This window comes from Ceratotherium simum, chromosome 16 (assembly GCF_057802395.1).
Source record: "Ceratotherium simum simum isolate JZ-2026a chromosome 16, ASM5780239v1, whole genome shotgun sequence".
Classification (NCBI taxonomy): domain Eukaryota; kingdom Metazoa; phylum Chordata; class Mammalia; order Perissodactyla; family Rhinocerotidae; genus Ceratotherium; species Ceratotherium simum.
This window is the reverse complement of record NC_141915.1, coordinates 29,904,507-29,930,275: the sequence shown is the minus strand read 5'-3', so window position 1 is coordinate 29,930,275 and position 25,769 is coordinate 29,904,507. Positions and strand designations below refer to the sequence as shown.

The window sequence follows — 25,769 nt, the reverse complement described above, 5'->3', positions numbered from 1 at the left end:
TCTAAGATCTCAGCAGCCCTCTGACTGCCGGGCATGCTTGAGAGGAGCGAGCGGAGCACGGCAGCTTGCAGAAAACTTTGAGAACTGCGGCTATTGGCAGGGAGAAAGCCATCTGTTATTGTCGTCTATTTGTTTGTTTTAGAATTTCAAAGAAAATGAGCAGTCGGGCTGCTCAACTTTATTGTTCACAGTCAGGAGGAGAAGAGTAGGAGTGAGAAACTCCATCTTCCAAAGCTGCCAGAAGCTGTCTCTTCCCGGGACGCCTCACAGGCCCTGGGCTCTTTACCATGGAGTCCGCTGTCCTCCAGGACTCGGGTCTCAGCTGTGAGGTGTGACCTGACTGGGAGCCTCCACTGTCCACACAAGGATCTCAAAAGTTGCTCAGAAAAGGCCTCGCTCTCAAATCCCGTGCCAACTTGAGGTGGTGGACAAGGACCTGAGAGTGGGGAGGAGAGGTGAAGTCAAGGATAAGCCCCTCCTGTCATAAATGGGCAGGCCAGCCACCTCTGGTTAAAAGGAAAGCAAAGAGGCACCAACCCGGCAGAGACAGCCACCACCATCCTTATCTCCTGCCCTGACCTCCTGGGACTCGCCCTGCCCACACACTCGCCTGGATCATCCCAAGGAGGGTTACATCTAATGCAAGGGGACCAACCATCCCAGTTTGCCCGGGACCAAGAGTGTTCCTGGTATGTGGGAACCAGGTTTTCAAACAGCGACAGTCCCAGTTAAACCAGGAATAGTTGGTCACCCTAGATAGTGACGTGTGGATTAAATCTACAAGAGTGGCTGCCTATTTTAAGGACTGAGGGGTCCAAAGTCTCCTTGGCACCCTTTGGGTCATCTTAAGCCTCTGACTTCCAGGGTGAAGGCTCGGTATGGGGCAAGTGTGGGGGGAGCAAGTGAAGGCAATGGATTTGCACCCACAGCACTGAAGTGTCGCTCCTCACCTCCACTTAGCCCATCTGTCCAATTCCCAGACCTAAATCTGTGCTTCCCACAGCCATGTGACAGCCACTCACACTGCCCAACTCTGCCCAGCTATGCCGTCCCCCAGAGCTCTCTTCTTCCCGGCCCTCGATATCAGTTAAGTAGAAAAGGTAAGACTGAGGTTGTGGCAGCTGGGGTTGGTTACCTCCCAACAGCCAGCCTCGCTAATGGAACCTTGATTTTGTTCAGATCTTGGGTAACTGAGGCCCCAGCCCTAGGGCCTGAGTTGTGGCACTTGCTTTCCACTTTGCTCATGAGGGGTTTAGGTGGGCAAGAAACCCAGGAATGGCCGAAGAGATGTCAAAGAAAACCTACTGGGGGATTCTGGAAAGGGTTTCTTCTCTGATAAAAAGCAGGCTTGCAAGGAAAGTTCTGCCACCTCTTCCCTCTTTGGAAGTTGTCAAGCCACGACACAATTTTGGAACTCCTGCCGCCATCATCATGTGACATGGGGGGGAGCGGGCAGTGAGGGAAAGAGGAAAGGGGGCCACAGAGATACCAACCAGAGCCCCGTCATTGCTGAGTTACTGAACCAACCATCTACTTCAGATGTCCTGTTATGTGAAAAAAATCGACTCCTCTTAAAGAAATCAGCATAATGGGTATCCTGTGGCTTGCAGCTGAGAGCTCTTGACAGAGGAGGAAAAAGCTTGAAACCGTGCAGCAGAGAAGACTTTCATCCTGTCTCCAGGGGGGACACCGTCTAACCCAACCTGGACAGAGGTGCACCCAAGTTTTCCAAGACAGGAAATTCTCGAGCTTCCTGCCTCTACCTCCAGCACTTCCTCATCATCATCCCTCCAAGATGACTCACCTCCTTGAAGCTGGAGGGCCTTGGGGACACCCCCACAGGACCTTCCAGCAAAGGGGGCCAGCCTGTCACTCCAAGTCCCTTCCTTTGTTTGGGAGGGGCAGTGGTCAAGAGAGGGAGCTCTGGGGTCTTGCTGTGTACTCCTAGGCAAGTTACTTAACTTCTCTATGCCTCAGTTTCCTCATCTGTCATGAGAATAACAGTGCCTCACCCACAAGGTCATTGTGGGGATAACAAGGATGAAATGTCAGGTGCATCTGACACTGCGTCATGGGTGCCCAAGACCACGGTCAAGTTCAATGATTCACTAGAAATACTCACATAGAAAAGCTGTTGTACACGTGGTTACAGTTTATTACACCTAAAGGATGCAGATGAAGGTCAGCAAAAGTAAAAGGAGCACAGGGCAGGGTCCAGGAGAGACCAGGCAGAAGCTTCCATTTGCCTCTCCCAGTGGAGTTGTAGGGACAATGCTTACTTTTCCCAGAGATGCTGTGTGTCAACACATACAAAGTATCGTCCACCAGGGAAGCTCACCTGAGTCTTGGTGTCTGGGGTTTTTATTGGTGGTTTATCACAAGGCATGGAGCACCTCTGTGGCTGACCTTAGTTACTCAGCCCCTCCAGAGGTCAAGTGGCACAGCCTGGCCCAGGGTCCCTGCCATAAATCATATTGTTAGCATAAACTATCTGGTGTGGCCCAAGGCCTCAGGTAAACAAAGACACTCTTATCAGGCAGCATACTGCAAGGGCTCAGAGGTTATCACCCAGGAGTCCGTCAAGGGCCAGACCTTTCTCTGAAATGTGCAAGATCTGAAATCCCACTCCTGCTGAGTCAACTGCTCACTGCACAGATACAAAAGCAGCACCCAATGTTATTTTTGTTTCTTATGTAGGGCTGAAATCTGCCTCCCACTAGCATCCGTCCTTTGTCACTAGTACTACCCCATAGAATGACATGGCTTCAGCCTAACCCTTTTCATAATATTTGTGGGGGACCCTTATTTCCCATTCCTCTTTGATTTTGGAGCGAGCTCCACTCAAGCAGCATTCCTGGCTCTCCTTCCCCTCATTCACTCCTCTCCCAAGGAAAGGGGAGTGACTTTCTGATGGCTGGGTCTGGGAGAAAGATCAGCTCCCACACAGCTCACCCCTTCCTCTCTCTTGAGCTGTCCCTCTACAGAGAGGTCACACTCTCCAGTTGACAGCAGCAGCTGTCTACCACTGCTGACGCCTGTGCTGGAGACAGCGTCAGGTTCAGGGACGAGGTCTCAGCAAGCCCACGTGGCTCGCAGACCCTAACCCACCTTCTCAAGCAGCTTCATCAGCAATAAAGACGATATTGTTTTGTCTCCATTTTCCTGGCTTCTGTGTCTATCCCTCAACTGGTTCCTAATGGAGGCAGGGAACAGAGGGGTGACATTTATTAGCCCCCTCAAACTCCAAACACAATCAGGCCTTCCAGTGTTTGGAAGGTCATGATCGGGTCTCCCCTTAAAACATCTGCTGCCAAGGTCCCAGGTCCTTCAGTCATGCCCCTTCCCCAGGATTCCCTGGTTTGCCCCCATCCTCTGGGCACATTCCAGGCTGTTGGGTCAGAACAAAGCACTGACCACTCCAGGGATGGTCTGGTGAGCACCAATCCCAGGACAGCATCTCTCAATCTCTTCTCAGAGTGTCCGTGAACATCATTTCTGAGCAGTCACATTATCCATGCCAAACCTGCAGTGGATTCAGATCCTTTTCCATATGAATTAGCGTTAGATCCAGTTTCCTCTGCATAGGGCAGTTGATTTTTTAAACATCTTCTTATAGTTGGCCCATCAAGTTCTCCTTCTCAACTACATTTGTAAACACACACACAGGCATCTCCTACAAGGTTTGGGGGACAGGAATCGCCCCACAAAACAGTCCTTTCTCCCAGAGCTCACCTCACCAATTTCAATTCGCTCGTATTTTATCTACTCAAGAAGTATTTAGCAGATATTCATAAGGCTTCCAAAAATACTGCATAGCGGTTAAGAGCACAGCCTCTGTAGTGAGACTTTGTTAAGTTCAAATCTCAACTTGACCATTTATCCACTGTGTGACCTTGGGCGAGTTACTTAGCCTCTCTGAGCTTTGGTTTCCTCAGAATCCTCAAGTGAAGGTTATAATAGTACCTACTTTCAAAGAGCCAAGCCTGGCACCTAGACTGTATCATATTCTTGATAACTATAAGCTATTAGTGGTAGCAGTAACATCACTATTATTATTATTATTATTATTACCACTTCAGCTAAACCTTCCAAAGTAGAATCTGCCTAAAGTTAGAATAGGAATGCACCCCTTCAGGGTAGCTGGTTGATGGATGGATATTGTAGTTAACCATGGGTCACAGGGTCCTTTTGGGGGTTCGAATCTTGTTTGGGGAGATTCTGTGAAAGGAGGCGGTGGGAGGATGGGGCTGAACTAGACTATCAGGGGGTATGGCAGACGCTGCACGTCCCGAGCGAGGGGGACAGAGGCCCAACGCTGCTCAGGTGCTGCTCTGGCCTCCAGGCACCTTGCTTCTGCTGTTTAGGGGAGGGTCCCTGCTGCGTGGCAGCTTTTGGGGACCAGAGAGAGGAAGTGCGACTCGATGAAACAGAAATGCTCGTTGGAAATAAAAGGCATGGTGACAGCCAAGGAACCCCCAAGTCTCCTGTGTGACAAGCTCAATCCTCCAGAAGGATGAGTCCATGCACAGCCTTTCGTAGTCCTAAAGGGGCAGCAGGATGGCAAATGAGCACAGGTGACCTGGACTTGAACCACGGTCCTGCAACTTTCTCTCATGGAGACCTTCCTGAGGTCAGCTTCCCCCTGTGCACGATGGGGAAACATCGCTTGCTTCTAAAGGTGTCTGGGGAAGTAAACGGGATGGTGTGTGTACCTGGCCTGGTAAACAGTCGGGCACCATAACAATTCCTGCTCTGTGGGTCAAACATGAAAGTCAGTTTCCCTCCTTCACAGCCCTCCCCCCTTACAGGTATCGCATCGTCAGTGCACTAAGCTCATAGGACTCCACCATCAGAGCCCCAAGAAGCTCCGTCTATGGGATGGGCAGGTCTGCAGACTAAATGGAGAGGAAGTAGAGGCGGGCAAAGGCAGCAAAGAAAAGTGAGATATGACAGTCTAGCAGTGAAAGCCGACAGAAAAGCCAACTAGGGGAGGGTCAGAATGCAAGAGTAGACCAATCTGGGGCCATTTAGAGCATGGACAAATGTTCGACCTCTCTCGGTGGACCATGCATTCAGTAACAACCAGGAGAACCTTGAGTCTTTACAAGATAGATAAATCTGTTCAACACAACCAGTTTAAGACGATTTTTTAAAAATGTTATACATTTGAGCAATATTACCATCACAAACAGGAAAAGAGTTAAAGGTGAAAGTTACAGGCATCTGAAAGACTAGTATCGGGGCGCCTCCTTCTTAGATGATGCCAAATAAATGGAGCGTCATCGAAAGAACATACTGGGGTCTTTTCGCCTCTCAGCAAGGTGTTATTTACAGAGAAGGAAAGCAATGGAAATGGGGAAAGGGAAGCAAGAGGGTGGGGACTTAGGGTTTGTCCTTCCATTTAAAAAAATCTACTTGGCTGCTGGGCTAGAAGCTTGGCTTCTACTTGGGAGGCCTCAGTTAGCCTGGATCTTCCTGGGGGTGCCCAGCGCCTCGCAGCTCCTGCCCAGCAGCATGCTCTCCAGCCACTTGCAATGCTCCCGGAGCTGCTTCTCGCGGGGCAGCAGGAACGTGAGGACCTTATTTCGCACGACGCCCCGGTCCTCCTCCTCCCTCAGCCGCTGCTTCACACGGGCCGCCTGCTCCTCCTGCTGCGCCAGGGCCCCGTTCATCTCGCAGAAGGCGTCCTCCAGGTAATGGATGGCCTTCAACGCCTCCTTCTTAAAGTCCTCCAGCTCCCGTTGCATCCCGGCCACCTTCTGCTGCAGGATCTCCAAGTCAGCCGGCAGCAGGAGGCAGGAGGGCCATGACTGGGGGAGGGAGAAGTCTCCAGACTGGAGGCCGCTCTCCACCATCTTCTTCCCTTGTAAGGTATTCACCTTCACGAGAATGGGCCCAGCCTGATAGTGTGGTTCCATAGTCTCTCTTCCCGTTTGAACAAAGAGAGGGAGGTAAGAGAGCAGCAGGTCAGGGAATATTTTTGGCTAGAAATGATAATTTGGAGTAGAGAAACCCCACACATTATGACATCAGGGCCCCTTCAGCCAACCAGGAGGAAGCCACAATCTATTCATTTGCATATTGTAGCCTCCTCCGTGGCTTGGCCTGCTCACCTACCCAAGTTGTCCCTCCTGAGATGTGGATGCTCATCAACTCCTCAGCCTTCCAGAACCAGAGTTGACTCTCTCCTTGAACCTGAGGGACAAACTGAGGCCCAGAGCAGGGAAGCAAACCAGCCAGAGCAAAGCAGCCCAGACGGGGTTCACTGGCTGCCAAGTCTGGGTGTTCTCCCACATGGCCAGGGGCCCGGGTGGTCTCAGAATGGTCTCAGGGCTTCAGTATCTCACCAGTGAAACAAGAACGTTGTAAGAGATGATGCCTAATCTCACTTCTAGCTCTAAAATGCTAAAAAAAAAGGTAATTTCTGAGTCCAAATCCATACTCCTATTATGATGCCAGAATTCTAGATAATCTTAGAAGTTGGGAGAAACATATTTAGGTTTTGACGTACGGTCCGCAGCAATGCTGATTCAGTATGTGCTGGGCAAAATGGGTCACTCATTCACTTATTCCACAAGTCTTATTGAGCACTCACTATGCACAAGGACCAGGGAACAAGTGTGAGCAAGAGTGCACGGTCCTGCTCCTCACTCTGCTGGATTGTGCCTGAATGTTGAACAAGATGAGAAAAAAACACAGAAGGATGAATCTTGCACCTCTTACCTGATTACTATAGGAAAGGAAGATGTTTCTAGCTAACTTCTGTTTGGTTTAGTCAAGAACAAATCCCTATCTTGCAGATCTCGATCTCTTGCCCAGACTTCTCTCTTGGCCTCCAGATCTAAACATCTCTCCAACAATGTGCCAAACATTCAATCCATCCGAAGCTGGACTAGTTATCGTTTCACCCAAACTGGTTCCTGTTCCAGTGTTGCCAGCAGGTTAACGACCCGACCCTGGGGTAGCACCCATGTCAGTACCCACGTGAGAAAGCTGGGGTCAACCTAGACCCCTCCACAGCCAAGCAGCTCTGAGTCTTGTTGACCCTGAGCACTCGAGCAAGCATCAAACCACCTAAGCTGGAGTCTTGGCTCCACCACTTACAGGCTGTGTCTCTTTGGCAGATTATCTCACCTCCCTGAGCCTCAGTTTGCTTATCTATAAAGTAGGGATACTAATTCAGTGGTGTGCAGCTCTCTGGGAGGAAAAACAAAACCAAAACCCTGTGATGTATAGCTGTTGCCGATTTCCACGGTGTAAACACCCCCACCATGGCTGATTTCAAGCTACCAATATAATGTCTCTGGGCAGAGATGCGCACAGTCAGCCCTCACGAGCCAATGCGACTCGGGCACCACAGGACCTGTGATGACTGCGGCTGCCTTCTCCCAGATGCAGGCTGACCTGCCTAGAGTTCTTGCAGTAGGCATCAGAGAGGGCATTTTGCCGGGAGGTTTATTGCTAAACTAAGGTGGAGTTTTGAATCTCAAGAGGGGGCAGCAATTCCAGTTATTGAAACAGAATGATTGGTGGAAAGAGCACTGTTCTAGGAGTCAGGAGATCTGGAGTCTGGAATTGCTGTGTGACCACAGGTTAATCATCTCCGCTCACTGAGTCTAGTCCCTCCGCTGTAATGTGAGAAGGTCGAAGAGGGCTTCTCTGAGGTATCTGATGTTCTACGATCCACACAGTCGTGCCTTTAAACCTCGCTCGAGGCACTATGGCCTTCTCCCTCTTTTGGGGACCTAGGACCTTGTCCTTCCAGGTCCCCGATGGCACAGTAAATTCCATGAGGACAAGAACTGTGCATATCTCATCCTATGTATCCTCAAGTGTCCTGCCTGGTATCCTGCACATAATGGCACTCAGAAAACTGATGAAATAGAATTTTATATTAGTAGGTGGCTATCAAATCCCACAGCTCCCCTAGCTTTCCCTCTGAAATGATGACACCTACTGGTCTGAGCAGAAACCGCACCCTCTTTATTCCCCTACCTAAGATCCAGATGGGGTTAGGGGAGATAATGTCTTCTGGTGGATTAACGAGGGGCGTGTCTGCAGGTCAGGTACATTATAGGTTCTCAATAAATATTTCTCGAATCAACAAAAGGAAGAATGTGTCTCTGTCTTCTGGTTTCTGTCATTCTTCGAGTGTTGTTCTGTTTGTGCCTCTGTCTGTCTCCCTCTCCCCTGACTCTGATTCTCTGCCTCTTTGTCCTTCTCCCACAGGGAAAGGTGGAAGTCAGAACTGGAACTATGAAAGAAAAGTAGCAAAAGTTAAGACGGAATAGCGATTTCTCAATTTCCCTGGTGCTTTTTAACGAGGTTTCAGTCCATTTCTCCTCAGAACTTGCCGGGGAGGACCGTGTTTCCACGTGAGCCTCAGCAGAGGTTGAGAGCAAATGAGAGCTCTGTCAGCAGAAGACCCCAGGCTTGGTGGCCTCCCAACCCTTCGGGGCCTCCTCAGCAGGGGCAACTCCACGTGTACATATTCTGAATGTTCTCCTCCTAGAAGTTTTATTGTCCGGGCCTGTGCCTTCCTCACGAATTTCCTCCCACATATCCTAGGAAAGTAAGAAGGCAAATCCATCTGTCCCCGTCAAGGTATCAAGAGAAAGGAATTCTAACTTGTCCTGGCAATGCATCCCTGGGCCACTGTCCCTGGTCTATTTCAGCCGGTTCAGAGGCTCCCTGTGTCTCAGAATAATGGGGGTACGAGAGGCAGATATCAGCCCCACAGAGATCCAGACCCCACCCTCTTAGAATCAGATTCGACCTGGACGGGAAGGGGCTCAGGATGGGGCATGTTTCAGGAGGTCCTGGGTTGGGCTCCGCTGGGTCAGAGCCATTCCTGCTGGGCCCTGCCCACGAGGATCAGCACCCCTTCCCAGCGCTGTCGCATCCCCCGCCCCATGCCTCTGCCTCTGTGTGCGAAATAAACCTCCACCCTTTTTTTTTTTTTTTTAAAGATTTTATTTATTTATTTTTTCCCCCAAAGCCCCAGTAGATAGTCGTATGTCATAGCTGCACATCCTTCTAGTTGCTGTATGTGGGACTCAGCCTCAGGATGGACGGAGAAGTGGTGCCTCGGTGCGCGCCCGGGATCTGAACCCGGGCCGCCAGCATCGGAGCGCGCGCACTTAACCACCAAGCCACGGGGCTGGCCCACCTCCACCCTTTTTAAGATCAGGAAAAGGGACAGGACACGGATCCACTCCTTCAGGTACCTCTTTAAAACCCTCTGAAGTGGGCCGGCCCCGTGGCTTAGCGGTTGAGTGCGTGCTCTCCGCTGCCGGCGGCCCGGGTTCGGATCCCGGGTGCGCACCGAGGCACCGCTCCTCCAGCCATGCTGAGGCCGCGTCCCACATACAGCAACTAGAAGGATGTGCAGCTATGACAGACAGCTATGTACTGGGGCTTTGGGGGAAAAATAAATAAAATAAAATCTTTAAAAAAAAAAAAACCCTCTGAAGCTCCTCACATCCATTAGTTAGAATCACATCCACGGCCCCATTTCTAACCCAAGCACTTGCTGTGGGGTGGAGTTCCCGAGGTTGGCTCAGACTAATCACGGGTCCCCTGGGGCTGGGGCTGGGTCGGGCCTCCCCGAAGCAGGGGCCTCCCAATACAAGGACCAAATTGGGCTTCTGTTCCCAAGCAAGAAAGGGGAAGATAGGCAACCAACTGTGGCTTTCACAAAGAATAGTTATATTTGGAGAGAAAACAATAAAGGGCCATGCTTAACCCCTCAAATGAACGATTAATGTCAGCCTTCAGGCAGAGTGGGGAAATGATCTTCTAATTTTTTTTCTAATTTTTTTTTTTTTGTGAGGAAGACCGGCCCTGAGCTAACATCTATTGCCAATCCTCCTCCCTTTTTTCGCCTTTTCTCCCCAAAGCCCCAGTAGATAGTTGTATGTCATAGTTGCACATCCTTCTAGTTGCTGCATGTGGGATGCGGCCTCAGCATGGCCGGAGAAGCAGTGCATCGGTGCGCGCCCGGGATCCGAACTGGGGCGGCCAGGAGCGGAGCGTGCGCACTTAACCGCTAACCCACCGGACCAGCCCCAGGAAACAATCTTCTGGGAGTACCTTAAAACTGGTCTCTGTCTCCCTATCCCCAAGAAAAAAATTATGAAAAAAAAAAAAACAGAATTCAGAAACACCAAAGAGTGTGTGGTTGGACATTTCTAAAGCAGAGACGGCAGTAGCTGGCCTTACCCAGCACACCCTTTTCCCAGAATCCCTTGCTGGCCTGGGGTGGTTTGGGGGGGGAAGCTGCTACACAGCCAGTGTCTCCCCAGATATGCTTCTACCAACAACAGCAATCCTGACTCACTGCATCTAAAAATGTAAGCCCATGGAGGGTCTTCCCTCCAGCCTTCCACACATCCGTTCACCCAGCCAGCTTTCCACCCACCCATCCATCCATCCATCCATCCATCCATCCACCCACCTATCCATCCGTCCATCCTCCACCCATCCATCCACCTATCCATCCACCTACCCAACCATCCATCCTCCACCCATCTACCCACCAACCCACACATCCACCCATCCATCCACCCATCCATCCATCCATCAATCCACCTATCCATCCATCCATCCTCCACCCATCCATCCACCCATCCTTCCACCCATCCTTCCACCCACCCATCCACCCATCCACCCATCCACCCACCCATCCATCCATCCATCCATCCATCCATCCATCCATCCATCCAGTTACATATTTAGACATATCGTGTTCCTGCTCTGTGTACACTGAGTGAGGCAGCAGAGATTTAAGGGAGCAAACAAAATAGAGAAGATCCCTATTCTTAAGCCACTGATATTTCAATGGAAGGAGACAGACAATAAAGTGAAGCAATCAACAAGTAAGGTGATTTTGGCTGGTGCTAACTGCTCTGACGGAAACAAACGGGATCCTGCGGTAGAGAGCCTGTTGGAGGGAGGGGCGCTCAGGGAGGGTATTTGCTGGGAGACAGGAGGGATGAGGATACCTGGGGGTAATGTTCAAAAGGGAACAGCAGGTGGGAAGGCTTTGAGGCAGGAATGGGCTTGAGGAACTTAAAAGAGGCCCAGTGACTGGAGGCAACCAGGAGCGGGGGACATGGGATGGTGTCCCCAGTGCATGCTCAGTGCCCTGGGAACACCATCAAGGGCCCCTCTAGCTGTGCAGGACTTCCACCTCTGCAGCTGGTATTCCAGTCTGGGGAATGGGGACAAGGCTGGGGTGGGGGTGGGGACCAGGATCCAGAACCAAACTCGGAGCTGTTCACCATGATTAATTAACCCAGAGCCAGAGCCCCGGGGCCAGGGCTAAAAATACCTGCTTCCCTCTGAGATGCGGCAGCTGCCATCCAGCAACTTTTCCCCGTCGCCATTTGTCATAATTTAACACTGATAATGAGTGTCCACGAGGCCGTATGTCTGCAAGAATCGGACTCACGCACACCCACCAGCCAGCTGGTCCTCGGAAACTGTCCCTGGCACTTTCCTACCTGGACTCTTCTCCCACCCCTGAGCCCCGCCTTGGCCGCCCTGGATGTGCCTGCCACCTGCCCACTGCCTGCCCACCAGTTCCCCTCGCCTCCTGGAACCCGAGTGGACCCGCCTCCAGGGGTGGGAGCCAAAGCATCCTCGAAGCAGGAGCGCATCGTCGGATGCTGTGTTTCACACCACTGCAGCTCTGCAACTCGGATTAGAGCCATCTATCAGAGTCCCTGCCAGCCCAGGGTGGCACTTTAATTAAAATATGTAAAACATCCTGGTGGGAGTGGGTCTGAAGACACAGGAGTGGTCCTTGGACGTGGGCAGCGCAGGCGGGCCCAGCCGGTGGAGCTGGCTCTTCTCCAGCCCCCAGGGCCAGGATTGCTCCAGGAGGGCCCTCCAAAGCAGGCTGGGCGTGGTGATGTCTGCCTTGCACCATCCACCTGCTCCACCAGGCACAGAACTTAGCTGGGGCAGATCGTCTGCTCGAAAGAGAGCCTCACAGAGTCCCCAGGTCAGCACGGTGACCCCAAGGGCAGGCCGGAAGGGGCCTGGCATCACCCCAGTTGGAATATTCTATCTCTACTCTCAACACTCATTTTCTTAAACAACCCATTGTGAAGCGGGTACTGGACATTTATATAAACTCTTTAGCAAAGCCATTTCCATTTCCCAGGCTAATGAGCTCCCAAGTTTAATCTTCGTTCAGACTTCTTTCTATGTTGACAGGAAGCGTGGTCTGTGCTGTCTAGGGCAGGAGTGAGCAATCATTTTTGCACAAAGGTCAAATCAGAAAAAATTATAGGCCAAAACTTTTCATCCCAATCTTTTCTTACCGTCAGAAAATGCAGTTGTTTTAAGCATCCTTTTCTCCCCCGCCATCATTGAAGGAATTGGTGATTTTTACTGAAATGTCAGAACCTGCGCAAATATTGTGGCTGCAGTCTGACTCGAGCTGGGACCTGCGACACGTTTTCTGTGCAATGACATAGACTGGGGGGGGTGTTGGGGGGTTTGGGGGTGCAGGTGGGACCCTGGGCCCAGAGACCAGGGACCAAAAAGAGCCCCATTAGGAGCTCCTGCTCTGGGGAGGCCAGGGGCAGGGCTACAGTTTGGAGCGAGTCTCTGGGGGAATAGACAGAGCTGCAGCTGGGGTGATGGAGTCCCCTTCCACTCGCAGCCCCCCCTCCGAGGGCTGCAGGGCGGGGAGGGTGCCCACCGGCGCTGAGACAAGCTGTTCTCCCTCCAGCCCACCCCCCTCACCAGGGACAACGTCCTCACGCAGAGCCAGAGCCACTGCCTGTGTGTCAGGGTGTCAAGCTGAATTATGTGAGCTTAAAAACCAAATCCCCTCCTTCCTGGGTTACTTAACTGTCTGCCTGGCGAGGCGGGGGGATTACTGGTGACAGACACCAGGGCCTGCCTGGCTGCTCCAGACAGAGAAAACTGGGCCTGCCTGGCTGCTCCAGACAGAGAAAACCTGGAAAACTCCAGACACCAGGACTCTTAATGATGAGTAATGAGCTCAAGCCATCGGAAAGTTACCCGGTGCCATGTGGTGGGGACACACACCGCCCCCATGGAAGCCTGGGAAGCCTGGCCCAGGGAGACAGGGTACAGTCATCTAGTGTCCTGGGCAAGAGCTTGACCCCAGTCCCACCCCACCCAGGGTCCTTCCCGCTCACTCATGAGGCAGGAAGTTTCTCGGCTCCAGGCACTTGGCTATGACAAGGGTTGGTTTGGGGTCTAGTGGCCAGAGTTTATCTTTTATTCAAGAGTGCAGCCTCCCCGTTCATTCATTCATTCACTCATGTATTCAACACTCATTTATCAAATGACTAAGATGAGCCAGGCATGGTGTTAGAGGCTCAGGATAGAAGATGTCTAAGATGGGGTTTCTGTCCTAAGAGAACTTGGGATCTGCTGTGGAGACAGCCTAGCAAGTCCAGCATCACAGGCTCAGTGATGAGGGGCCTGACAGAGGTGGCTACAGGGCTCAAGACTACCCAGAGCAGGGGACTCTAAGTGAGCCTGTCCCTTCTCATGGTGGGGACAAGGAGCAGGCTGGGGATGGAATTTGAAGATCTCAGGCCGCTCTAGGTTTGAGGTTCAATTTGATTCTGTGCGAGTTCCCAGTCTCAAGTCACACCCACATCCCTTCATCCAGCATTTGCCCCTGCTCTGAGGTTGGCTGGGACTGTGTCAACCTTGAGTCCCCTATTTTGGCTTCATGGAAACTTAAGCCCAATGATCCTCAAACTTTGGCATGCATTATAATCATCTTGGGAGAATGTTAAAAATCATTTTCAAGGTCTGGATTTCACCCTAAAGAGATTCTAATTCAGAAGGTCTTGGGAGACTAGACTTAGGGTGACCAACTCTCTTGATTTGCCAAGAACCAAGGGGATTCCTGAGATGTGAGACTTTCAGTTTTAAAACCAGGACGGTCCAGGGAAATCCAGGACAAGTCACCCTAGCTGGGGCAGACACTGTTCATCTCTGCCTAATCACAATCCTTCCTTATTGGGTCATAGAACCCTATTTTGATTAGGCAGAAACATGCTCGGGGAGGGTGAGCCCTCACCCAGCTGCGGGTGGTGAACCTGGATGCATTCGGTAATTCCCTTCCCCATTGCTATTGCTTTATTTAAGGTGCGCCTGTGACCCACTCACACCAATGAGCTGTAAAGCGAAGACTTATCAAAAGGTATTATACCTGATGTAAAAGAGTGAGACAGGGGCCGGCCCGGTGGCGCAAGTGGTTACGTGCACGTGCTCCGCTGCGGTGGCCCAGGGTTCGCCGGTTCGGATCCCGGGCGCGCACCGATGCACTGCTTGTCAAGCCACGCTGTGGTGGCGTCCCATATAAAGTGGAGGAAGATGGGCACGGATGTTAGCCCAGGGCCAGTCTTCCTCAGCAAAAAAAGAGGAGGATTGGCAGAGGTTAGCATAGGGCTGATCTCCTCACAAAAAAAAAAAAAAAAAAAGAGTGAGAGAGAGAGAGATGTCTGCCCCTTCCTCTGCCTTGGATGTAGTTGTGTGAGAACACAGTGGTTGAACTGTGGCAGCCATTCTGCAATCATGAGGCAACAAACCTAAGGATGAAAATTCAGCTGTGTTGAGGATGAACAATTAGATAAAAAGAGCCTCCACGTTTTATAACATCATTGAGTCACTATACCAAACCTCAAGTTATCTACCTCCAGTCTAATTGATATGTGATTACATGTCTTTCTTGCTCAAATAACTGTCATCTGGCATTCTGTTAATTGCAGCCAAATACATCACAACTGTTAGAAGGGGCCTGGATATTGGTATTTTTAACAAGATCCCCAAAATCATTCTGATGCTCCCCACCAATCTAGCTAATCCAGTGGTTCTCAAAGTGTGGTCTTCGAACCAGCAGCAGTCAGCATCACCTGGGAACTTGTTAGAAATGCAGATTTTCAGGTCCCACCCAGACCTTCTGAATCGGACATCTGGGAGGCAGGGCTCAGCAGTGTGTGTTTTAACAAGGCCTCCAGGTGATTCTGACGATTGCTAAAGTTTGAGAAGCATTGACCTAATCCATACCTGGGACTCCCTGACTAATGCCAGACCCCAAAAACTCTGGACGAGACTTTTAAACTTAACCCATATCACACCTGCTTCCTTTCATTGCTCAAAAAATAAAGCGGTGTGTCTGCTCACCTTCTGTGATTTTTCTCCTTCCTCCCTGGCCCCTTCCCCAGGTGATTTTGCATTAGTTGAGTGCTTTGGTCACATTTACTGGCCTGTGTTATTAAAGAGCCGTGTGGTGATAGGGGAGGGAGGGAGCTGTTTGTGGGCAGGAGGAAACTCAGTGGGCCCAAAGTTAAGGAGGGAGGGTGGATGTTAACGTCCCTGACCCAGTAATCCCGGGTGAGCATTTGTACCCTCCGTGAGTGCCCACTCATGGCCGCATGGTGGCCGGCGTGTTGGGGGCGGGGAGGAGCAGGGAGGGGGTGCCCAGGCAGCTCCATCCTTCTCTTTCTCCCCAGGGAAGCTCTCTCCAGCTGGCCTTTTACATTCCTGGTAGTCCCCTACTCTCGACGGACTCAAACCCGGTGAGAGTTCAACAGGCAGCAACTGAACGACAGACTTTGTGTTGGGAGGGGGACCCGTTCTCAGCTAAAAAAGAAATTATAAAATCCCTGATTACACTTCCTCTTTAGAAGACTTTTTTCAGCATTGCACATATGCTTCTGAATTTTGTTATTCTGCTTCACAACTAAGTACGCTGTCAAATGATTATCCAGTAAGCATCACATTATTAATAATAATTTACTAAAAATATAATAATAATAGTAATTACTACCATTAATTTAGTGCTTTCCACATGCCAGGCCCAGGGGCTTCGCATGCAGCCTTTGGGGCTGAAGAGCCACCAGCCTAGCGATGTCTACCAAGGCTCATCTTTGTCCCAGTTGAATTAGGCAGATGAGTCCTATAGCAGTGGCTTCCTTTTGTCCATCTTCCACTCATATTTATCAAATAAGCCCAAAATACCATAAAATATTTAAACACTTGCACCACTTCCACGGTGTGGTCCAAGCTGGCTGCATTGCCGACGCTGACCCGTTGGCCAAGGGCCCCCCTGGGATGGCTGAGAATGCTGTTCATTAGCTGAGGTTCTAAAAACCGCAGTCAGCACGTGGAAGGCATCCAGTGGTTTTGAAGTGTGTTGTCAGAAAGAAAGAAGGTCATGCCAAAGTCCTGCCTTGCCTCTTTCTAGCTGGGGGGGGGGTCCCTGTGTCTCTGGCTCCTACACCCGTTGGTCTTGTGTTGGGCTCACCTCTCACAGGGCCACTCCCGGCCACTTGGAGTTTTCAGGCTACCAACAACTAGGGATGCTCCCCAGGAAGAGCGGGGCCCTGCTGGTTTCCAGGCCCCACTCCCAGCCACAGGCAGACACACTCCCATCCCACGGGGGGGCATCGGCCCGACACTCCCTCATCTGATCTCATGATTAACACTTTTCTTGGCTATAATCATCTGGTCATTGTTACAACTGAGGCAGACACCACACAGTCCCTGTCAGTAGGACAACGACGTGGGGGTGCTACTAAGGACATGAGAGTTGGGGTAAGCAGTGAAGCCAGGAAAGGCCGAAATCAGAAAGAAACATTTGAGGCTGTCCTATGGCCATCCTATGCAAGGGAGACAATGTGGAAAGTGAGCCAGGAGAGCTGAGCAAAGACAACACAACAACTGCCAAGTTGGGGGTTGTGCTTGCAGCCAAGCCGTCGGAGCCAAGCCGGCTGTCTCCTCCCACGCCCAGTGTCCACTGACAGCCGGCTAGATGCCCACCCCACACAGCGCCCCCTTTCTTCTGGTTCCTATCCTGGGGCATCCCCGCTGCTCCCTGCCAGCCACAGAAACAGTTTTTTGCCGTAAGTCCGTTAGCCTAAGCCACCCCATGTCCAGGGGTTAGAGTAGAAGGCCCCGAGGAGGCTTCCAGGCCTGGCTTTTCCAGCCCCTTTGATTTGATTCATGGCACTTGGGTTGGGGAGGGGTCCAGATGATCTCACTGGTTGGGATGACAGGTCAGTGGAGGTTAGCCCAGGCTTCAGAGGGAATTGCTTCTGAGACACAGTGTTCTGGGGGCAATTAAAAGGCTGATCCATAGGCGAGGTGCTGACTGGGAACCCCTGCTAGGTCAGGGCGCTTGCCAAAGCCCAGGAACGGGCAGCGAGGGGGCCTGGGCCTCCCCCTAACCCCGCACACCGGCTCAGAGTAACACAGCCTTCAGGAATCAATCACCTTCCTGGATGCACCGTCCTGTCTGAGCAGCTCCTCTCCTCCCTTTGTTCTTGCGGGGGAGGTCAGAGTTCACATCAAATGTCATTAATCATCTTCCTGGGGGCTGGAGGCTCATTGGACAGTCCTATTAATCAGAGGCCTATCACACTCACAGCCTGGCTGGGTCGCCATTGTCCTGTTCCTCACCTATCATAGAAAGATTAGATTATCAGTGACAACTCAGACACCCTTTGAGTCACAGGGAAGCCAGAGAATGGGGTTGCTTTTATTTTTTTATTTATCCTCCTGATTTGAGGATGAGCTATTTCTTGTCTTGTCACACTGCATCCTTTTCTTCAAAGAATCAGCTTTAAGAATCCAATTTGTCAAACAGGACAATCATTGGAAAATCCATAAAAAAAAAACCCCGGAACCTCAGTGACTTTATCAGAAAAGGTAAACTAAAGCAGAAGGTTTTAAATGGAGCCTGAAAGGATTAGAAAATAAGTTGTGTTTGACAACAATTAATCTCTGAAAAGCAGGGGCTTTGTAAGAAGGAACGGGCAGAGATGTGTCTAAAAGGGATTCTGGCGGTCCACGCTGGAGTCCGTTCCTGACCTAGGCCTCCATCCCTCTCCCAGAGCGGGGTCCAGCTGAGGCCTGGTGCTGAAAAAGATCTTGCAAGCTTTCTCCTAAGTTTCCGCCTACCCGTAGCAACAGTAGCAAGAATACAACACGAAACAACCAGAATGCAGCGGCACAGCGTATGGTTCCCCACTTCTCCCAGCTCTGTGACAGTCACTCAACAACTACTGAGCCCACCGTAGTGGCCGCTGTAAGGGGTCATAAGAGAAGGGGGTGCTTTCCAGCCCTTTCAAAGTGTAGAGACCAAGTGAGCAGATGAAATCCCTAACTCAAGTTAGATGGGACAGGGCTTGGTGGCATGGAACCCACAGGCTACACACCTAGATGCCTAGAGGGACCAAGAAGAAATGTGAACCAGGGAAGCCGCTGAGTGTAAACCCATGGGGAGGGTGCACGGGCCTTCGAAAAGGGCAGCAAGGCCCCATCCCCTACTCATTGTTGCCCTGTGGGAAGGGGAGTTCAAGTCCATCAGATCTTCCAGTTGTTCATGAGATTCTGGAGACCTAGGTATTTATGTGAACACTCCCTATTTTAAGTGTTGGCAGTCCATTCAAATAAAAGGAAAGCCTTGGCGCCTACTTAACAAAACCTGTCAGTGGGTCCAATTCGACCCCCAGGCCTGGGGTTTGTAACACTGATGTAATCTACCTTCCTTAGTGCAAATAAGGACCGTAAGGCCCAGAGAGGCTGGTAACTACGGAGGTCACTTAGCTGGTTAGAGGTGGAGCCAGTTCCAGAGCCTGGTTCCTCAGACTCCCAGGCCAGTGCTCTCTGCTCCAGACCTGAGTACAGTCATGCGTCACATAAGGACACTTCAGTCAACAACGGACCACATACACGACGGTGGTCCCGTAAGATTAGTACCATATAGCCTGGGTGTTTAGTCTGCTCTACCATCTAGGTGTGTGTAAGTGCACTCTATGATGTTCGCACAACGACGAAATCGCCTAACAATGCATTTCTCGGAACGTGTCCCCGTCAAGCGACGCATGACTATGTATGAACACGTGTAACCAACTAACAGATACATTCATTCAAGGGCAATAAAACTGATTAGAATTAAGAGGAGACCCTAGAACCCACAACTTCGCCTTGAAATCAGAGAAGGGACTGAATTAGACAAGTCCCAAGTTCCTGTGGTTGTACCTTTGATCCTGTATTCAGTTAATTTTTCCACCTGACACACTCGCTCTGAGGGATTCTCTGTGTGGGTGCTATAGAGACCTGGGGCAGGGGGCCAGGAAGGGCTGTGAGCTCAGTGGCAGCATGTTACCCACTTGACTGCAGCAAAAAACTGGGCCTCGGGAGCCAAACTACCCAGTTCAAATCTTGGTTCTGCCACTTATTAACTGTGTGGCCTTGGGCAAGTTACTCAACTTCTCTGGGCCTCAGTTTCCTCATTTTAAAAATGGGAAATTATAATAATATCTACCTCAGGAGATTGCTGTGAAGATCAAAAGTGGCAGAGAACCGAGCCTGCCATGTGGCAAGTGCCCAATAAATTATTGTGGCTGTTACAATATGTAAACATGTTTTATTTCATCGTCAATGGTGCCTGGTATTGAGACACAATATCATAGGACAACGAGTCTGGAAGGAACCTTAGAAACCATTCTAGTGTGATTGTCTAACCTTAGAGAGGAAAAACTTGAGGTCTTGAGATGGAAAAGAGTTTCTTTTCTGCAGCAGGCACATGTGAAAATCTGTGCATTCCTACAGACGTGGTCCACTTCTGACCACTTCCATAGGCCTATGCCAAACATTTTCTTTTTCTTATTTGTTTTTTTTAATCTTTATTTTTTTGTGAGGAAGATCAGCCCTGAGCTAATATCCATGCTAATCCTCCTCTTTTTGCTGAGGAAGACCGGCTCTGAGCTAACATCTATTGCCAATCCTCCTCCTTTTTTTCCCAAAGCCCCAGTAGATAGCTGTACGTCATAGTTGCGCACTCTTCTAGTTGCTGTATGTGGGATACCGCCTCAGCATGGCCGGACAAGCGGTGCATCGGTGCACGCCCGGGATCCGAACCCGGGCCGCCAGCAGTGGAGCGCGCGCACTTAACCGCTAAGCCACGGGGCCGGCCCCAAACATTTTGTTGTTCTATTGTGACCTGGTTGTAGATAAGAAAAGTTTCTACTATAAATGGATTTAAAAGCAAAGCCATACAAGCCTTCAGGCTCCCAAATACTTCATCAATGCCAGCATAGTCACCACATACAACGTCTCCACTCCTGTGCTCATTAAAGAAAGATTTGTGAGGCAACTCGGGGCCATATTGGTCCACTGCAAGTTTGAGACCAGCTTCATTTTTAAAAAGGATTGTTCCCCAAGGCAGTTTGTGATCATTAGTGAGAGGCTGAGCCTCAGAGTAATTTCGGTGTTTTGGGAAAGACGCTATAGTGTTGTGGTCAAGCCAGTGGATCATTTGTGAGAATCAAATACTTGAATGTGTTAACTGTCGACAAAACACGACTCGTATCATGTCTGCCTTTATGAGGTGATTAATTAAAGGCTGCTGGAGGTGCTGGTGTGGAGTGGATGGCCCAGATTTGGTACAAGATAGATTTGGGGACAGATTTTTGACTCCTCACTTAGCTCTAAAGCCGTGGGCTAGTTTCTTAAACTCTCTGAGTCTCCAGTTCTTCGTGTGTGAAATGTGGGAAATAAAACATACTTCAAAGGACTTTGCGAGAATTAAACAGAAAACGGATGTGTTCAGGAGCTGTGAGCTCCCTTCCATCTCACTGCGTTCCCTTGAGAAACAGAAGCTCTGCTTACAGGAAGACCGGGCAGTGTTATCTCCAGACAGGCATTCACTGAGTCACTCGTGTGGAGACCCTAGTTAAGTGCTGGGATGAATCAGCTCAGAGCCAAATTCAGGTTAATGTCAAACGAGAGGAGAGAACAATGAACACATTCATGCTTTATGCTTCTGTTTAGGCTTCTGATCTAAAGACCGATTGTTGACTTGTGTAAATAAGAATTTATATCCTCCTTCTTGGAGCTGATCTGGAATCTGAAGTTGGAGACCTAGCTGAGTTTCAGTTTCGGCTTGCCATTTTCCGTTTATTGACCTTCCTGCAACCTTCCACCATCGGGAAGCAATCTGCAGAGTGGAAGGAGTGTGAAGTATCTCCTTAAGCATCCAAGGTAGGGTGAGGTGCTGGGCCTTAGAATACGTTCCGGATGGCACAGACCATGTGGCCCGGTGGGACCTCTGGCCCATTCTCCCTGCTCTGGGGAAGAGTTCTCACGAGTGAATGTCTGCCTCAGGAGTACAAAGGTGAATGATACCATTGCCGAGTAGGAATCAAGGGAGGACGGGCCTGGAGGCCGAAGCCTGAACTAGAGATAATCACGACAGCCAATCTTTACAGAGCATTGACTCTGAGCTGAGCACGAGGATTGAAGCTTTACACCAGCATCTCACTCAATCCTCGCATCGGTCCCGTGAGGCATTAACGATTATTTCCATAGCTGAGAACGCTGAGAAGTTGGGCCAGTTGCCCAAGGCCACGTGGCTCCCATGGGGCGGAGCCCAGATGTGCAAGCGTGGTGCCTAGCTCTTACCTGCTGGCCGCATAGCTTCCCCAGACGCATCTGATGCCTTCCATGCTCTGAGAGGAGCATCCCAGCGGCCGTGCCTGCACCCCGTCGGCCTGGGTTCTAACCCTGCGATACCAACACACGCATCCTAAAGTGCAAATGTGATTCCTGGTGCCCTGCCTCACCTAGGGGAGGGGCGGTGGTCTCTCTTCTCACTGCCCCCACAACCACCCCCAGGCCCACACAGATCTGCCCCCTGCTGGGCCGTTGGAGCCAAGGAGAGATGAGTTTACATCCCACCCGCTTCTGTGCTGTGTCCTTGGCTTCCAGGTCCTTACAAAGCCTCTTCCCTCACGTGCTATTTAGGTTTGGGGCCAAGAAGAAAGGAAAAGAGGAATAGCTGAGGCCTAAAATAAGTATATTAGCAACCAGGAGAGAAACTCTGGCTCATAGAACCAAATGAAGAATCTGTAAGCTTTCAGCCTCCTGAATTTGTGGCGCTTTCCCCTGTGCGCTTAATACAAGCTGACAGCCCGCATTGTTCTGCCAAGACAAGGTAGTGTATCCCAGTGATAGGGTGAGGGGAGCAGAGGGACAAAAGCACCAGAGCCAAGGAGGCGCTGGAGGCAGTGGGGGACTAGAGAGGGCCGGCGGGGGGTGACTCTTAATCGGGGTCCTGGCAAGAGACCCTGGGAACAGCAGCCCACTGATAGTGGAGACCAGGAGCTCCAGATGGCTTTTTGTCTCGATGCAATAAAAAATGTAATCTGACAGGCCCTGGGATGGGACTCGGGGAACAAAAGTCTGCGGGGCGGGGGAGCGGGAGTGGGAGTGGGCCGGGTTAAAGGTATCAGAGTCTGAGAGAGACAAAAAGAAGCGACTGTCTCTTCAAGCAATTATGGGCTTTGCAAATGACATTTAATTCCAGAGGTGTGCGTGAGGGACAAAGCCAGTTGTTTTCTGGTCTTGGCAAGGGGAGAGGAATGGGAAATGCACTGGCCGTTTGACCCCTGAAGAAAGGTGATAACTTTGCCAATTAACCACGGATGTGGGCTCTTTGTATCCACACCTCCCCTCCAGCCCCTGTCATTAGGGGATGATATAAAGATGCAGGGCTTCCTGGTGCAATTTAATTGCTCATAGATGGAAAAGTGATGAGCTCCATCGTACTGCGCAGACGTCCTGTAGGAGACCAGCTGCTGTCTTAATGTGGTTTCTCAGAGGGGGACACAACCCCACCTGCTTCCCTGGGAATACACAGATGCCCAGGGAAGCAGTGGCATCTCTGTGGCCTCCGATGGGGCAGTCGCTTTTTATTAAGTAATCTCTGCCTTCCAAATCACCGCATGGTTTCTTCCCAAAGGTCCTGGTTGCTGTGTGGGCCCAGCACACAGCAGGCTCCCAACAAATAGTAAACAGTGGATGCTGATGATGTCTCCAGATTTCATTGTAGGGGACAACTTGTCACCCAGGGGATGGACCCCACTCTAGGACTATGGCGTGGTCACCATGGCTAGATAACAGGATATTTAAGGTGTGAAGTTTTAAGGGTTCTGAGGCAGGAAAATGGGCAGGAGGGTTGGTGGATATTAACAAGAGCCTATTAGAGAGAAAACTGACAAAGCTGGGAGATGCACAGTGCTGGTGAGGATGTGGGGAAACAGGCGCTCTCCCATGGAGTGGGGGGAATAAAGGCTTTTTCAAAAGCAATGTGTCAACATTGATCAAAATGTTAGCATCCACACTCTTTGACCTAGCAATCCCATGAATCTACCTACAGCAGTATGACAAATGTATGCGAGGTGGGAGGCACAGGGTATTCATGGCAACAGGGTTCATTACAAAAAAGGAGAAACAACCCTACATATCCATCATTAGGGAGATTGGTGGTACATCCATACAACAGAATACTCTGCAGTTATTAAAAAATAGTGAAGGGAATCTACAACTACTGTTGTGGAAAGACCTTTAAGATATATTGTTAGAGGAAAAAATACTGGTCAAAAAAAAAATACATACAGCATGATAGCATGTATGTTAAAAAAAAAACAAACCCTAAATACCTAAATATGGGTGCGTGAGCAAACACATGTCTGTAACAGCACAGACAGTGGTTACCTCTGGAGGGTTTAGGCAAAAGGAATGGTGGGCGGAGGGTTGTGAAGGAGCTCGTTAACTTTTTACTTTTTATAATGCAAGTATCTGTGCATTACTCACATAATTTAAAAATTAAAATATACATTTCACAAGCATCCATGTTTTTTAAGCGTGTTTTAGAGTCTGTTCAGGCCCTGAGCCCCAGCAATGCCTCTCTCTGGGTTCGTGACTCCATTTCCTTGAGCTTCAGCTGCCTCTGCTGTGGACTAGGGTGGTAATGGTACCTAGCTCTCCGGGTTATTGGAAGATTTAAACGAACTATGCACAGAAGAGCTCATGCCTGACACACACTCAGCCCTCAAGAAACAGCAGTGTTAGTGTCATTCTAGAGCAAGTGTCTCTCAGGAGTGCCGAAGGGCAGGAGAGCAACAGAGGATCCCAAATTGCCCCAAGAACTAAAGTCTCAAAATCCCCAAAGAGCTGGGGACATCTGTCAGCTGAGGGAACAAAGGACTCACTGACTTCCTCTGTCTCACAGCCAAATGGGTCTGGGTGGCCTCTCCTTTGCTCCCTGTCTTCTGGATTCAGGTGACACAACAGGAGTTGGAATGCTGGCCCCCATGCCAGTGTTAGATAAGGGGTCTCCATGCCCTTTGTCAATGATGAAGTAGGTGACAGCCAGGACACCTCTCTTTTCAAGGGGCCCCACCTGGGCAAGGGCTTTTAGGGCAACCTATGTCCTTGGCCATCACTGGCTTCACTCTCATTTGGCGTGACTTCCTGTCACCAAAAGAGTATTATGTTGGAAAAGCCACCACCAGAGCTATCAGTGGAGCAGTCAGAGGGGTTGACTCTCATACTTTGTGCTTATTAGATATATGTTGAAGGATTGCATGAAAAATAGAAAGAGAGAGAGAAAGAACTAAGATTCACCACTAAGAAAGCAAGGTGTGTCCCCGGCTCTCCTCACAGCGAGGCCCCTCAGAGGGCACTGGGGGAGATCTGCATGACAGCGCCTTGGATGTCTATTTTATTCTGATGAAATAGCCCAGAAAAGGCAATAGTCCTAGAGATGCACAGCAAGTGAGTAGCCCAGGCCAAATAATGATTCTCAGTCTCTAGACCAGCGCTGTCCAAAAGAAGTACAATGATTACCATAGATGTAATTTAAAGTCATTTAGTAGCCATATTAAAAAGGAAAAAGAGACAGGTGAAATTAATTTTAATAATATATTTTATTTAGCCTAATATATCTAAAATACTATATCAGCATATAATTTATATATGGTGACTGTAGCTAACAATGCTGTATTGTATATTTGACAGTTGCTAGGAGAGTAAATATTAAAAGTTATCATCACAAGAAAAAAATTTGTAACCATGTATGGTGATGGATGTTAACTAAACTTAATACAGTAATCAGTTTGCAATATATACATATATCAAACCATTATGTTGTACACCTAAAACTAATGCAATGTTATATGCCAATTATATCTCAATTTAAAAACTAAATTAAATTAAAAAATTTTTAAAACGATTGAGATAGTTTACATTCTTCTTTTTCATACTAAGTCTTCAAATATCTGCTGTGTGTTTTACCTTACAGCACATCTCAACCAGGACTAGTCATGTCTTAAGTTCTTGATAGCTAACGGCTAGTGGCCACCGTATTGTCAGTGCAGCTCTAGACTCCTGGCCAGTCCAGTTTCCTTCGAGTGTCTGGCTGCATTCCCAGTGTGCGCGTGTGTTGGAGTGCGGGTGGGTGGGTGTGGACCAGGGAGCTCAGAAAAGAAATCCATGATTTGGTGGGTGGAAGGCGCCTTTGTGAAAGGACAGCCAGCAGCAGCCGGCCAGGCCAGGCCCTGGGTGTAGCCGCAGCCTTAGAACTGATGTGAATGAGCCACAAAGAGCTGCAGCCACACCACTGCACAGAGAGAACCCCGGGAAGGAGCAGAGAAACAAGCCAGGGGGTTTGAGACTGCACAAGCCCTCAAGAAGTCCTGGCCAACTCACTGGGCGGAAGCAGCTTCCAAATGCGAGCAAGGGGTGTCTTTCTTAAGTCAGAGGACCCAGCCCTGCGAGTCCTGGGAGCCGTGCCAGGAAGGACACCACGTGTTTGCTGCACTTCCTGTGTCCAGGCCTCTACCTACAGCACGAGCCTTTATTTGTTCACCCCAGCCAAAGTGAACAGTGTGAACTTGAGACAGCGATGCAAAATGACACCT

The 25,769-nt window shown here is 50.0% G+C and overlaps 1 protein-coding gene across 1 annotated transcript; it reads right to left on the bottom strand.

Annotated features, from left to right (window-relative positions):
• Positions 1–5,456: 5,456 nt before the first annotated feature.
• CCDC182 (coiled-coil domain containing 182) lies at positions 5,457–5,918 on the bottom strand. Its single transcript, XM_004434890.3, has one exon. The coding sequence runs from the start codon at positions 5,916–5,918 to the stop codon at positions 5,457–5,459; it is 462 nt and encodes a 153-aa protein (XP_004434947.1).
• Positions 5,919–25,769: the final 19,851 nt, after the last annotated feature.